This window comes from Stegostoma tigrinum, chromosome 22 (genome assembly GCF_030684315.1).
Source record: "Stegostoma tigrinum isolate sSteTig4 chromosome 22, sSteTig4.hap1, whole genome shotgun sequence".
Lineage (NCBI taxonomy): Eukaryota > Metazoa > Chordata > Chondrichthyes > Orectolobiformes > Stegostomatidae > Stegostoma > Stegostoma tigrinum.
This window is the reverse complement of record NC_081375.1, coordinates 37,473,887-37,489,911: the sequence shown is the minus strand read 5'-3', so window position 1 is coordinate 37,489,911 and position 16,025 is coordinate 37,473,887. Positions and strand designations below refer to the sequence as shown.

Genomic DNA, 16,025 nt, shown 5'->3' with positions numbered 1-16,025 from the left:
TAATGGATGTATAAGGGTGAAATTTATCCAATGTAAGAACATTTTAGTGTTCTGAACATATTGGTATAAAAACGATGGCATATCCCAATCCTGGTTGTAACGTTATGCTGAATGAATTGTGGTGAATTTTGGTTTCTTCTTCTTCTCAGTTCTGGGAATTATTAAATTCCTTTATGTTGGACACATAGTGATAACTTTATTTGCAATTCACTATCAGAGTTACCCACATGTATTGTGAGATTTTGAATCTTTTGCCTCCACATCATTAGTAGCAAATGTTATGACAGTAGCAACAGGCAACAAACGCAAACACAAAATCCAAGCAATATAAGATATACTGAGTCACAGACAACTTTCAGGCAATTAAGCAATCTTAGTGTTCAAGTTACAAAGAATAATTTCAAGGTTGTCTTAATGGTTTACAGCATTATGTAATCACCCTCAGTTGGATCGCCACCATGTATATCACTTATAGCCTTCCAATTGTTTCTGCAGGTTCAGCATTCCATTCCTAAATAAAAGCAGTTGTGCATTTCAAATAACTCCGCACTTGAACTCCTGCAAAATCAAGGCACTATCACATTATAATACACTGCAGGCAGATTTAAACAATGTACATTATTTCACATACTCAACACTGCATCTACACAAAACACCATTGGATTTCACTAGCTATATTTCTTGGATATAGGAAATGTACCATTTTGAACAAGACCAAGCTGCACAGCAGGCATAATAATGTAATGTCTTACAACTTCTTGAACATTTAAAACACTTCTAATACAAGACACATTTACTAGAGAATCCAATTGTGTTGATCCACTTCTGAGTCAGTTTTGCTTAATGTCACCTTGAATTACACACAATATAAGAATACAGTTTGTAGCTGGTATGAATCAACAATAAAAGATACAAGAATAAAAGATAAAAGAATAGTGATATCTTGCGAAGTTAGGAGGAAATGAAGGGTAGAATCTACATCAATCAAAACTAATATATCGATGGAAGAAGTACAAATATAGAAAATGAAACTAGTTTTTGTACAGTTTGATAAAGTACAACATGACAGAGGCTCCACACCTCAAAAAAAATCTTTGCAATAGTGCACGAATCATAATACAAAAATGCATGAGGTATCAGGTCATCAAGTGCCCCCACAAAATTTAATCTACAACATGCATGAAAGATAAATTCTTCCTGGTATTATGCACCTTGGGCATTGAACTGAATGGAACAAGGTCCAAAGCACAAAACTGGGTAATCAGATGATATTTCTTATTACCTAGTATGTATTCCACAACAAATACCAGCCTGAAGCCAAGAAGTGGCCTAAATAAGTTGCAACCCATTCAGTGAAGTATCTGTCCCTCATTGTAGCTATTCATAATAGTTGAAATCTCTTGTGTACATTTTCACAGCAAATTATCAAATGGTTATTGGTTTTGCACCAAGCGATAAAACATGCTATAATAGAAATTGTATCAGAGACAATGGGAACTGCAGATGCTGGAGAATTCCAAGATAATAAAATGTGAGGCTGGATGAACACAGCAGGCCAAGCAGCATCTCAGGAGCACAAAAGCTGACGTTTCGGGCCTAGACACTTCATCAGAGAGGGGGATGGGGAGAGGGAACTGGAATAAATAGGGAGAGAGGGGGAGGCGGACCGAAGATGGAGAGTAAAGAAGATAGGTGGAGAGAGTATAGGTGGGGAGATAGGGAGGGGATAGGTCAGTCCAGGGAAGACGGACAGGTCAAGGAGGTGGGATGAGGTTAGTAGGTAGATGGGGGTGCGGCTTGGGGTGGGAGGAAGGGATGGGTGAGAGGAAGAACCGGTTAGGGAGGCAGAGACAGGTTGGACTGGTTTTGGGATGCAGTGGGTGGGGGGGGGGAAGAGCTGGGCTGGTTGTGTGGTGCAGTGGGGGGAGGGGACGAACTGGGCTGGTTTAGGGATGCAGTAGGGGAAGGGGAGATTTTGAAACTGGTGAAGTCCACATTGATACCATTAGGCTGCAGGGTTCCCAGGCGGAATATGAGTTGCTGTTCCTGCAACCTTCGGGTGGCATCATTGTGGCAGTGCAGGAGGCCCATGATGGACATGTCATCTAGAGAATGGGAGGGGGAGTGGAAATGGTTTGCGACTGGGAGGTGCAGCCGTCCGTTGCGAACCGAGCAGAGGTGCCCCGCAAAGCGGTCTCCAAGCCTCCGCTTGGCTTCCCCAATGCAGAGGAAGCCGCACCGGGTACAATGGATGCAGCACACCACACCGGCATCACATCTGCCAATGTGGTATACTGCATCCACTGTACCCGGTGCGGCTTCCTCTGCATTGGGGAAGCCAAGCGGAGGCTTGGAGACCGCTTTGCGGGGCACCTCCGCTCGGTTCGCAACGGGCGGCTGCACCTCCCAGTCGCAAACCATTTCCACTCCCCCTCCCATTCTCTAGATGACATGTCCATCATGGGCCTCCTGCACTGCCACAATGATGCCACCCGAAAGTTGCAGGAACAGCAACTCATATTCCGCTTGGGAACCCTGCAGCCTAATGGTATCAATGTGGACTTCACCAGTTTCAAAATCTCCCCTTCCCCTACTGCATCCCTAGACCAGCCCAGTTCGTCCCCTCCCCCCACTGCACCACACAACCAGCCCAGCTCTTCCCCCCCACCCACTGCATCCCAAAACCAGTCCAACCTGTCTCTGCCTCCCTAACCGGTTCTTCCTCTCACCCATCCCTTCCTCCCAACCCAAGCCGCACCCCCATCTACCTACTAACCTCATCCCACCTCCTTGACCTGTCCGTCTTCCCTGGACTGACCTATCCCCTCTCTATCTCCCCAACTATACTCTCTCCACCTATCTTCTTTACTCTCCATCTTCGGTCCGCCTCCCCCTCTCTCCCTATTTATTCCAGTTCCCTCTCCCCATCCCCCTCTCTGATGAAGGGTCTAGGCCCGAAACGTCAGCTTTTGTGCTCCTGAGATGCTGCTTGGCCTGCTGTGTTCATCCAGCCTCACATTTTATTATCCTGTAATAGAAATTATTTGTTTTAATTTTGAAGTCTGATGGTAATTTCATCGAGTGTGTTACAAGTCTATTCTCCACCTGTCCCTCATATTTAACACAAAGTAATTTACCTGATTACATATCACACAAAATATTCAGGATTAAGGATTGGGAGAGGGTGCAGGGTGTTGAATATTTGCAATGAAATATGGTACCGCACAATAATCTGGCGTATCAAATTAAACTAATAACCCATCAAACACTGGCTTTAATACTTAAGGAAAAGAGGTCATTCCCTTAGAATATATCGAATAACCATTATTTGCAAAGATGATACATCAACAGAATTACCAACATTCATTTCAGAGTTGGTTATGAACTCCTGCTCAGAGATCACACTTTTGAGGTGTGAGCAGTTGGCGTAACTAAATTAGTCTCCAAAACAACCAGCACACTCTCATTGGGTCAATATCTTTCTGCTGTGCCCACAGTGAAAGAATTATTTAACAACCCTAAATCCACAAGATGCTTTAAAGTTGCAATGAGTATTTTGGATTTGGAATGTTCTGCCTGATAAAGCAGAGGTTAGATTCTAATTAAAGGACACACTACCTCTATAAGTTAGCAGCAAACACTGATCCATGGGCAGTAGTTAGGGTTGCAGATGTTTTTTAAGTCTTCATTACTTCTAGGTGCACTTTATTGAGCAATACAATTGAAACAGATGTACTAAAATGCAATAAATATGGAATTAGAGATGACATAGTCTTTAAACGCTGCATTGTGATCTCTTTGCTGTGTAGCTTTCAGTTTGCTCTGTTACTGCTATCTGAATTAACACAAACATTCCTAAGTGAATCTTACACGGAAAATAAGCAGAGATATTTTGTAGGTATGTATTCACTACTCACAGTGTTGACCCTCTGGTTACCTATTATGTTAATACAATTAATCTATTTAAAGTTAGTTAAGAATGTCCATGTGAGGTGTATAGAAAAACATCAGAGATCAATTGTAATTACAAACTTCTTTTACACACACCAGTGAGGTTCATCAAAATCATGTGCAAACACAAGATGCTGTTTGTGCAAAGCAGGGACAAATACTGCGTGTACACAACTTGTGAATGGTATTTATAGAACTTGATTTGACCCAGGGTATAAAGACCACCACACCAGGGTAAGTAATACCAGTTACAACCAATGTCTAAAAAGTTTGGATTTTCATCTGCTGGAATGGTGACAACAAAGTGGTAGTTCTTTATGTCACTTGGACCCAGCTGTAATCATGCTACATTTTCCTAGGTTGTATGTTATTAGAAATGCTGCAAGCCTACAGTACCTGAAGAACAGAAGGGCACTTAGAGGGGTCTGAAAAACACCGAAGAAGAAATTCATTATAGGTTTCAACAAAATGCAAAGCCTAAGTAGCTAGGTGATTGTAGCCCACAGGGAAGACAGAGGCCACTGGTAAATCCTCTCCCAGCAATTTACAAATTGTGACTGTAACTATACTAGGTACTGCCCCCATCCTCCTTCTGAGGGTGACCTCTTAGTAACCTCTTCTTAGGTTATTAATTGGTTAGAAGATAGGAATCATGCAGCAAAGATAAATAAACTATACTTTGATTGACCGGATGGCACAAGTGGTCCTCACCAGGTATCTGTATTGGAGCCTTAGCTTTTCAGCTGATACATCAAATTAGAAAATTCTATATTTAAATTTGGAGAGCACAGAAACACAGCAAGCTGTGTAGATGGGAGCAGCAAGTTTCAAAGAGACATAAGTAAATCAAGTGTGTGGGGAAATTGTGACCGACAGATTTAATACTGGGAAATAGGTTAGGAACTATGAAGAATCAATGGGATTTGGTCCCTATGTAGGCAATTCACTAAGGGTTAATCTGCACACATAAAGAAACATCATAAAGGTGAAAGGAATGTTTATGTTTCTCCATAAGAGATTGAAATAAGAAATGGAACAAATTAAGTTTCTGTTGGAGTCATCGTCACCTGTAGTACAGCATTTAATTTTGCAAACCCATATCACAGGAGAGGTCACCTAGCACAAATGGGATTGACTAGAATGCTGACAGGTTTTAAAGGGTTAGAATATGAAGACAGATTGCATTAGAGTTGCTTTTATCTCTTGGATTTGAAAAGGTTAAGAGTGATATAATTGAGTTGTTTCAATGTTAAATGATGGAGTAAATACTCTGGTGGAAGAATACAAACAAGAGGCACCAATATTAACAATATTTTTAGGAAGGAAATGAGAAAGGATCATTTCACACAAACAGCAAAGAATTTTGAAGCTTTTTCATCTGAAATTCTGAGGATGCTGGGTCATCTGAAATTTCCAGGACAGACTGACGGATTTTTATTTGCTATGAGCCTCATGGAGTAAAGATAGAAAAGGGAGTTGAGATAAAGGTCAGCCATAACCTAATTGAATGACAGAACAGTGTACTCCTGTCCCTAGGTCACTGACTGCAAATCCCATAAACACATTACATTGCTGTACTTGAGTAGAAAGTAGCTTTATATGAACAACTTTAATTCATCTGTTGCAGAATTAGCTATCACTGAAATATTTATATCTCGAGAACACCGCAGCAGAAATCCAAAATATTTAGGGTTTTCTTAAAACTCTTGAACTTTTACATGATGGAGCAGGTGAATCCACAACATTCCTTCAGCAGGGTCAACCCAGTCTTTGCCACAAAAGGTGCCGATGTCTGCTGTGCTCTCGATGTCATTTTTCTTTCCTTTATAGCATCTATCATGAGATAACAACAATATTAATGATCTGTTGTGACACAGCATTGTATAGCCATGTTCATATACATAGAATTAACCTTGCCTTTTTCACATAAGCACACAATGGAATCTGTTCCAAATAGTCAGAGAAAAGTTCCGATTAAATCCAAGCTACAAGTACAAGTAGTGTTTCAAAGACTGAAAACCAGTGTCTGAAAACCAAGCTGTTTTCTCCAACGTGCCTTCTCCAAGGCAGAGTGAGCACAAGAATGAAGACACTGTTCTGAACTGATTTCAGAAAATAGAGTTATTGAGATTTGTGTACCCTCAAAACCTGCTCCCTCTCCCTCTGGCCGCTTCCATTTTCGAGGCACAAAGCGACCTGTTGCACCAGCAGGAATATTCCAATTGCAACATTTCTAGCTGCTTTCAAAGGAAGAAGTTCTGAAGTCAGCTGTTTCTCTCTGTCTCTGTTACTGCAGTCCAACTGAGGCACTCCTTACTTGCAAGTAACACTGTATTTTTAGTTAAGTCAATTTTTTAAAGAATTGTGTTATTAAACTTATAAATTTTCAATGTTTCCGCACAAAATGGTTATTGCAGTGTTACTCTGATTACCAGTACTGGCACCTTCTGGTATCTGCCACCTTTGCCAATGTGTGTTCCAGTGTTTTATGAAGTTTTGTTCTGTATTTTTATAGTTAAAGCATTATGGATATTGATTGATTTGAAAAGGCTGGAGGGGCACCCAATCTGTTTCTCTAAAACGGCAATGGAACGCTTTTCAAAAGAGACAGTTCTTGGTGGTTACATGGCTTAAGCTAATTGCTTGGACTAATTCACTGGAAAGCACATTCATGGGCTTATTTCTATCAGGAATTAAGAATTATTTGGACTTTGCCTGGAGTTCAGTTGGGAGAAAGCCTGCTGACAGGGAAAGGCTACCTGCCTGTGTCTGCCTTTCTGAGAAAACCATTTTGAAAAGTTGTGTGAGATCTGAAAAACTGAGCTTGATGTTCTGCTGAAAAGGCACTGAATTTTTGACGATTCCTAACAAATTGCTTTACAGAAGTTTTAGTGACAACTGCCTGTATTTCGTGACCTCTGTCTCCTGTGTGTCAGCGTGCCGACTGAAAGCCATCTTTAATATTTCACACGTTATGCTTTTCCCATCAATAATTATTTCCATTAACAATTATTGGCCAAAATGTTATTTTCTAAATTAATCTCTGCAGAGTAGGTTATTTTTTCCTCTTGATTGGGCTGTGTGTGTTTGAATGTTATGGTTGTGTTATTGAGATGTGTAATTATTTATACCTCCCTATTTCAAATGATGCATTCATCAGCTTTACCTCTCTGTGATGTTTTCCAAAGTAAAACAATAATTTTGATCTTTATTAAAGAAACCTGATTGATGGACTTTTTATTCTAGACCTAAGTATATAACTGAGTATGTCAGTAACTGGATAAAGCACTTAAGCTAATGTTGTGATCAGTGGAGCAGTAGGTCTAGAGACAGGCAAAACACACCTCCAACTTTGGTTGTAACAGAAGTAAGTACTGTTTGAGGTAGTTCATTGTCATCAATCCTCCTTTGTCTATTTTTGTCTAAATCTTGCCTAATGATCAGATAGAGGATACCATCGTAGGGCCTTTAAAGAAGAGGCTTTTTTTAGCTAACAAGTTGGTATACTGCATAATAGCAATAACTGCAACTCGGATAATTACTCTGTATAATTGCTCAGACTCTCAGAGGATGTACACAATACATTTTGTCTCAATGAAAACAACATGGAGAAGTCACTGTCTTGATCCACAGGCTGTGTGTGACATCAACAGTAGAGCTCATTAACATTAATTCCTCCAAAAAGTTATAACCCTTTTACAACAGTTATGAGGGCCGGTGGTGCTCTGCTGTTCTCTGAGCTACAAACTAATTATCTTTTATCACATTAATCAAAGAAAGCCACAAAAAAAGCCACTGTAGAGGAGTCAGTTCCACAGCCTGAGAAATTTCCAAACCCAGTTTTTGGTTAGGCCACTATTGGAATACTATGTTCAGTCTTGGTCTCCCTTCTAATAGGAAGGATGTTGTGAGACTTGAAAGGGTTCAGAAAAGATTTACAAGAATGCTGCCAGGGTTGGAGGTTTTGAGCTATAGGGAGAGGCTGAATAGGCTCGGACTATTTTCCCTGGAGCACTGGAGCTGAGGGGTGACCTTAAAGGGGCTTATAAAATTATAACGGGCACAGATAGGGTGGCTATCCAAGTTATTTTTCCCCAGGGTAGAGGAGTCCAAAACTAGAGGGCATATAGGTCTAAGGTGATGGGGAAAGATTTAACAGAGAGAAACTATTTCACACAGAGGGTGTTGAGTGTGTGGAATGAATTGCTAGAAGAAGTGGTGGAAGCTGGTACAATGATAACATTTAAAAGGTATCTGGATGGGTATATGAATAGGAAGGGTTTAGAGGGAAATGGGCCAAATGCTGGCAAATAGGTCTAGGTGAACTTAGGATATCTGATTGGCATGGACAAATTGGACCAAAAGGTTTGTCTCCATGTTGTACAGCTCTGTGATTCTATGACTGTACAGTCATGAGGGTACTAGATTTGGAGCACTATAATTTTCCAGTCAAAATCAAACATTGAAAGGTTTCACAAGCAACCTCTTCTCTAATCCAAAGGATGTTTTCTCAAGTCCAACATAGCTAATAAAGTCCAATAGAATGAGATTCAAAGTATTACAAAATTTCATTTAGATTATGTCTCAAATGTCTGACAGAAATACCAGGTTGTTAATAATAAGAACTTAAAATCCAAAGATCTCAATACTGCTCCCTGAGGAACTCCACTTGAAATTTTCCTCCAGCCTGAAAAATATCCATTGTCCATTACTCTCTCTTTCCTACCAATTGGGCAATTTTATTTTCATAGTGATTGTGATGAGGTCAGCCTGGTGGACCCCAAAAAAATGAGTTCCCTGATTGGGCTGTTAATTTGGACCAATTAGGAAGGCCTAGCTATCAGGATATCATAGAATCTCTACAGTGTGGAAGCAGGCCATTCAGCCCATCAAGTTCACACCAACCCCTCAAAAGAGTAGCCCACCCAAACCCACCCCCTATGGCTAATCCACCTAGCCTAAACATCCTTGGATACTATGGGCAATCCATCTAATCTGCACTTCTTTGGTCTGTGGGAGGAAAATGAAGTGCCCAGAAAAACCTCCACAGACATGGGGAGAATGTGCAAATTCCACACAGGCAGTTGCCTGAGACTGGAATCAAACTAACACTGTGAGGCAGCAGTGCTGACCACTGTGCCATCACGCCACATGAGGCTTCAGTGGCTCTGTTCACATTGAAAGCTGGGTCTGAAGGAGCTGGATCCGTGTCAAGGACTCTCCATGTGTAAATGAAGGGTGACTTGGTGACAGGATATCGGTCTCTGTGAAGCTAATTCAGTTGCAACAAGAGAAAAGCACATCCTAGAAGAAATTCGCTTGCAACAGTCATCTTTGAGTTGGGCTAAGCATTTCTGGCATTGTGTTGTTTTTTGGGAAGCTTACCTCATTCAGTCCTGCCATTGAAGATTGTGCCCAGTATGTGGAAAGAATACATTATTTTTTCCAGGCAAATGTCATTGGGCCAGATGAAAACCCCCACGGCCGACGCCGACGGAACCCCGCCCACGGCCGACGACCTCATCGCTCCGCCCACAACCTCCACAGCCAGCAACCCCAGAGGAGACAGCCACACTGAGCCCTGCCGCATCTTCACCATTCCCCCAGACCTCCCACTGACTGAGGACGAACGGTCAGTCCTTAGTAAGGGGCTCACCTTTGTCCCCCTACAACCACACATCAACGAATACCAGTCACGATTGGACATAGAGCAGTTTTTCCGCCGTCTTCACCTCCACGCCTACTTCTTCAACCGGGAGCCTAACCCTCCCTCCACTGACCCCTTCACCCGCTTCCAACACAAGTCCTCCTCCTGCACACCACCCCCAGGCCTCCTACCCTCCCTCGACCTCTTCATCTCCAACTGCCGTCGAGACATTAACCGCTTCAACGTCTCCACCCCTCTCACCCACTCCAACCTCTCCCCCACAGAATGGGCAGCCCTCCGCTCCCTCCGCTCCAACCCCAACCTCACCATCAAACCCGCAGACAAGGGTGGCGCAGTGGTAGTATGGCGCACTGACCTCTACATCGCCGAGGCCAGACGCCAACTCTCCGACACCACCTCCTACCGCCCCCTCGATCATGACCCCACACCCGAGCACCAAACCATCATCTCCAACACCATTCATGACCTCATCACCTCAGGGGACCTCCCACCCACAGCCTCCAACCTCATTGTTCCCCAACCCCGCACGGCCCGTTTCTATCTCCTTCCCAAAATCCACAAACCTGCCTGCCCTGGTCGACCCATCATCTCAGCCTGCTCCTGCCCCACCGAACTCATCTCCACCTATCTGGACTCCATCTTCTCCCCTTTGGTCCAGGAACTCCCCACCTACGTCCGTGACACCACCCATGCCCTCCACCTCCTCCAGGACTTCCAATTCCCTGGCCCCCAACACCTCATCTTCACCATGGACGTCAGTCCCTATACACCTGCATTCCGCATGCAGATGGCCTCAAGGCCCTCCGCTTTTTCCTGTCCCGCAGGCCCGACCAGTCCCCCTCCACCGACACCCTCATCCGCCTAGCCGAACTCGTCCTCACCCTCAACAACTTCTCTTTTGACTCCTCCCACTTCCTACAGACTAAGGGGGTGGCCATGGGCACCCGCATGGGCCCCAGCTATGCCTGCCTCTTTGTAGATTACGTGGAACAGTCCCTCTTCCGCACCTACACAGGCCCCAAACCCCACCTCTTCCTCCGGTACATTGATGACTGTATCGGCGCCGCCTCTTGCTCCCCAGAGGAGCTCGAACAGTTCATCCACTTCACCAACACCTTCCACCCCAACCTTCAGTTCACCTGGGCCATCTCCAGCACATCCCTCACCTTCCTGGACCTCTCAGGCAACCAGCTTGTAACTGATGCCCATTTCAAGCCCACCGAGTCCCACTGCTACCTAGAATACACCTCCTCCCACCCACCCTCCTGCAAAAATTCCATCCCCTATTCCCAATTCCTCCGCCTCCGCCGCATCCGCTCCCACGATAAGACATTCCACTCCCGCACATCCCAGATGTCCAAGTTCTTCCAGGACCGCAACTTTCCCCCCACAGTGATCGAGAACGCCCTCGACCGCGTCTCCCGTATTTCCCGCTACATGTCCCTCACACCCCACCCCCGCCACAACCGCCCAAAGAGGATCCCCCTTGTTCTCACACACCACCCCACCAACCTCCGGATACAACGCATCATCCTCCGACACTTCCGCCATCTACAATCCGACCCCACCACCCAAGACATTTTTCCATCCCCACCCCTGTCTGCTTTCCGGAGAGACCACTCTCTCCATGACTCCCTTGTTCGCTCCACACTGCCCTCCAACCCCACCACACCCGGCACCTTCCCCTGCAACCGCAGGAAATGCTACACTTGCCCCCACACCTCCCTCCTCAACCCCATCCCAGGCCCCAAGATGACATTCCACATTAAGCAGAGGTTCACCTGCACATCTGCTAATGTGGTATACTGCATCCACTGTACCCGGTGTGGCTTCCTCTACATTGGGGAAACCAAGCGGAGGCTTGGAGACCGCTTTGCAGAACACCTCCGCTCAGTTCGCAACAAACTACTGCACCTCCCAGTCGCAAACCATTTCCACTCCCCCTCCCATTCTCTAGATGACATGTCCATCATGGGCCTCCTGCAGTGCCGCAATGATGCCACCCGAAGGTTGCAGGAACAGCAACTCATATTCCGCTTGGGAACCCTGCAGCCTAATGGTATCAATGTGGACTTCACCAGTTTCAAAATCTCCCCTTCCCCTACTGCATCCCTAAACCAGCCCAGTTCGTCCCCTCCCCCCACTGCACCACACAACCAGCCCAGCTCTTCCCCCCCACCCACTGCATCCCAAAACCAGTCCAACCTGTCTCTGCCTCCCTAACCGGTTCTTCCTCTCACCCATCCCTTCCTCCCACCCCAAGCCGCACCCCCATCTACCTACTAACCTCATCCCACCTCCTTGACCTGTCCGTCTTCCCTGGACTGACCTATCCCCTCCCTACCTCCCCACCTATACTCTCTCCACCTATCTTTTTTTCTCTCCATCTTCGGTCCGCCTCCCCCTCTCTCCCTATTTATTCCAGAACCCTCACCCCCTCCCCCTCTCTGATGAAGGGTCTAGGCCCGAAACGTCAGCTTTTGTGCTCCTGAGATGCTGCTTGGCCTGCTGTGTTCATCCAGCCTCACATTTTGTTGTCTTGGATTCTCCAGCATCTGCAGTTCCCATTATCTCAGGTAATTCTCCTGACAGCTTACGGACCCAGAGTTTTTTTGCAGTTATGCAACACTGGTCAACTGAACAGCATACTGGGAATTGCATCAGGCCAGACAGATAGATATGCAAGCTGAATTCCTTGATTGATTATATTGAAATGGTGTTAATGAGAAAGTGAAACTGAGCTATTAAGCCAGAAAGCTCACAGCATTCACTGTGAAATTGAATCAAGCCAGACAGATATGCAAGCCATTCACCTTGATTGACTATTGAATGGGTCGTTGTTGAAACAATCCTGCAAAGCTTCGGGTGGAACAATAGAACTGAGTTTCAGTAGAACCATTTTTCAGATAGCTGTGTTTTGTAATACTTGTCCTGAGATAGAAATTCAATTTAAATTATGTTAATTACATTGTAACATCAAATTTCTGCTGAAGCACTGTACTTGGAAACGACTTGGATAACTAGTTAAAAGAAGCCACTCAAATCAGAGGGGTCTCATAGATACTCCAGAAAACATCAGCACCAAGTAGTAGGAACCTGGGAGCAGGAAAAACAGCCTCAACTCCAGTTCAACCAGCTGTAATTGGGTCGTATATATTTTTAACATCTTGCACTCCCAAAGTAGATTTTAAACTAGTGTATAGGCATAGACATTTAAGAACTGCAAGGCTACTCAGCATTTAGAGGGAAAGAGTGGTTTTGTAAGGTTTTGCATATGTTTTACCATATTTTTCAATGATAATAAACCATGTCATATGGTAAGCCAAGTTTCATCATTAGTGTAAAACAGGTCCCACTAAGTAAGCAAGTAGATCAGACTGAATGAAATGAAGCTTACGGTTACTAGAGCTTAACTTTCCCTGAGGCACCAGATGCTAAAAGCTTTCAAGAGTTGATGGATTTAGTTATGGAATATTATGACACCATGCCTCCCCTTATACTGAGTCACTATTGTTTTTACTCTGTAGTTCGAGAACCCAGGGAAACCAAATTGGGGTTTTTTTACTAGGTTAAGATGGTTGGCAGAGGCATGTAACTTTGGTTTAACCCTTAATAAGATGCTGACAGACCGTTTAGTATGTGAGATTAATGTTGTAACCATGCAAAAGCACCTACTAGCTGAAGCCAAACTGCACTTCAAACAGGAACTATAACTGGCTTTAACATTGGAAAATGCACCAAGTGGAGCATGCGAGTTGCAGGGTATCCTAATGGAAATGGACAGCCTCGTCAGTGTGACTGAGCTTGGAGAGCACTACTTTGAGTGGAGGCAATTGCATAGCCACACTCAGGACATATCCTGAACAGAGGGACTCTTAGATCAGCCCACAGCAAAACCCCAAAAACAAAGCCAAGCCACGGCCAAATGATTAAAATTTTCTTCAGGATCAGGGCCAGCAATCCAATGTAGTTGCTGCCAGCATGTTGTCTTGAGAGAACAAAGGGACACCACTAGACCAAAACTGAGTAAGAGAACTTATAGCCAGTATCCAGGAGAGTGCACACCCTGGAAAGTCTGCCGACATTTGGTTTGGAACAGTTGACTCGTTTAGCAACATCCAAATCAGGTTAAATGGTCACCAGTTCTAATGGAGGCCAATACCTGCACAGCCTTTTCAGTGATCACAGAGCCAGTCTTTACCAAAATTCACTCTTGATTCCAACACTTAAGTTTGCAAAAATCCTTCGTTAACTGCAAACCTATACTGGGGAACCGTTACAGATTAAGGGTACAATTTTGGTTTCGGTCTCTTATGAGAAGCAGCTGGTTCAGTTACCACAGATTGTAGCAAAAGGCTTGGGCCTGAGCCTGATGAGGTGAAATCAATTGAGAAAGATTCATCTGGATTGGTTCAACGTTTTCCATTAGAAAATGGCTGCCTGAGTGAGGTCCTAATTCCAGTAGTTTTTCAGGAAGGTCTAGGGTCTATCAAAAGGAGCCGAGGCCACCTTGCATGCTGACCAGAAAGCAATTCCATGATTCCGCAAGGCCTACCCAGTGCCATTAACCTGATGGGCAAAAGTAGAGATAGAAATCAGAAAGTTGGAAAGCAAAGGAAACATCAAAGCAGTCCAGTATGTGGAATGGGCAGTAGTGGTCAGACCAATTGCGAAGACCAACATGACAACTTGCCTTTGTCGGGATTTTAAACAAACAGTAAAACAATTTTCACTGCTGGCTAAATACCCAATCCCTCACATGAAGGATTAATACACAGAGCAGGGGTTGGGGGAGGGGCCCTGTCATTCACGGAGCTGGTCATGCGTTATGCATACTTGCAATTGCAGTCAGAAACAGCCTACAGCTTCATTAGGTACCAAACTGTTTAGTTCCCATTTGATTGTAGCAACAGCCTTCATGCAACTTCAGGGATAGCTCCAGCAGAGTCACAAAGAGAAGATTCCACACCAGGTTAAATCTGACGTTCCCAGACCTGGAAGGGGGGTGAAACAACATCAGGAACACCATTACTGGACACAAGACTCTGCTAAACAAGAGAGACCATTTACTTCAGGGGTCGAAATTTGGTGTAGGAACCATGGGAATGGTGCCGCTTGGGTAAGAAGCATGGTCGACATGAGGTGAGGTCCAGTGATGTATAACAGTGTGATGGTCCTGAACAAGAACATGAATCATATGAATGTTGCAAAATCATAAACAGTGTGGGAGGAAAACATGCCCGGCTCCTCGACTGCTTTTCTCAATGTTCCAGAACACGTGTTCTCCCTGAGCATCAAGCGTTGAAGATACTTCAGAATCAGAAATAGACATGCCAGATGTCACTGCCTCAATGCCTTTGCTGCCTGAAGAAGGGAAGGAATTTCTTCCGAGACATTCCATTACAAGAGGCAAGCTACTGTGTGTTACACAGCCACTTGAATCAGAGGCAGAGTTGGAGGAATCTGACCCAATGCTAGAACACCGTGAGAGGAGCTACAAAAAAAGGGACTGGCCTAAGTCCTCAGCGGGAGGATGTAGTGATTGTAATGAGGTCAGCCAGGGGGACAACACAGAATATGAGTTCTGATTGGGCTGTTAATCTGGTCCAGTCAGGGAGCCCCAGCCGACAGATATCAACAGGAGAGTTAGTGGTTCTGCTCACTCTGAGGAAGCTGGATAAGTGTCAAGGACTGTCTGTGTGTAAATGAAGGGTGACTTGGTGAAGGGGTACCAGTTTTTGGGGAGTTATTTCAGTTACCACATTGGTACCGTACCTATTATTCTAAAGCTTTACTCACTTGTCCATTGCATGGTACTGTATTAAACATCTTTTGGGACTGCATTCCACATCAACATCCTTCCCTTCATCAACCCTTTCAGTTGCCTCTTCAAAAATCTCCAGAAAATTAGTTCAACATGATATTCCCAGGACAAATCCGTGCTGACTCTACCAAATCAAACCATATTTTTCCAAGGAACTATTAGTCTATACTGAATAATTGCTTCTGGAAGTTTCACCACCACAGAAGTTAAACTGACTAGTCTGTAATTGCTGGGCCAACTTTAGAACCATTTATGAACGAGAGTGTATCATTTGCAATTGTCCACTTCTCTGACATGCCTTTGAATTCAGGGAAGATTTAAAGTTAATTGCCAGTGTCTCTGCGATTTCCTACAATATCCTAGGACAGATCTCACCCAGTGCAGTGCCTTATCCAATTTAAATACTCACAGCTTATTCAATACCACCCCCTTATTAACTTTAAACCTGTCCAGTGATTGAGCTTCCTTCTCAGTCAACTGGGCAGCAACTGCATCATGGGTAAACACAGATGCAAAGTATTCATTTAATGCCTCAATTATGCCTGCAGCGCAAATGTTATTCTTGGTCCCTTAGCAGTCTTA

The 16,025-nt window shown here is 44.3% G+C and overlaps 1 protein-coding gene across 6 annotated transcripts in view; it reads right to left on the bottom strand.

The window, feature by feature from the left end:
- Window positions 1–3,012: 3,012 nt before the first annotated feature.
- Window positions 3,013–16,025, bottom strand: part of zgc:171844 (uncharacterized protein LOC100151763 homolog) — a 78,649-nt gene continuing 65,636 nt past the window's right edge. For all 6 annotated transcript variants that reach the window (XM_048555419.2, XM_059653785.1, XM_048555422.2 and 3 more), the window contains one exon: window positions 3,013–5,784. In XM_048555419.2, the coding sequence (XP_048411376.1) occupies window positions 5,666–5,784 (119 nt within the window). In that variant the 3' untranslated portion in view covers window positions 3,013–5,665. The remainder of the gene's footprint in view (window positions 5,785–16,025) is intronic.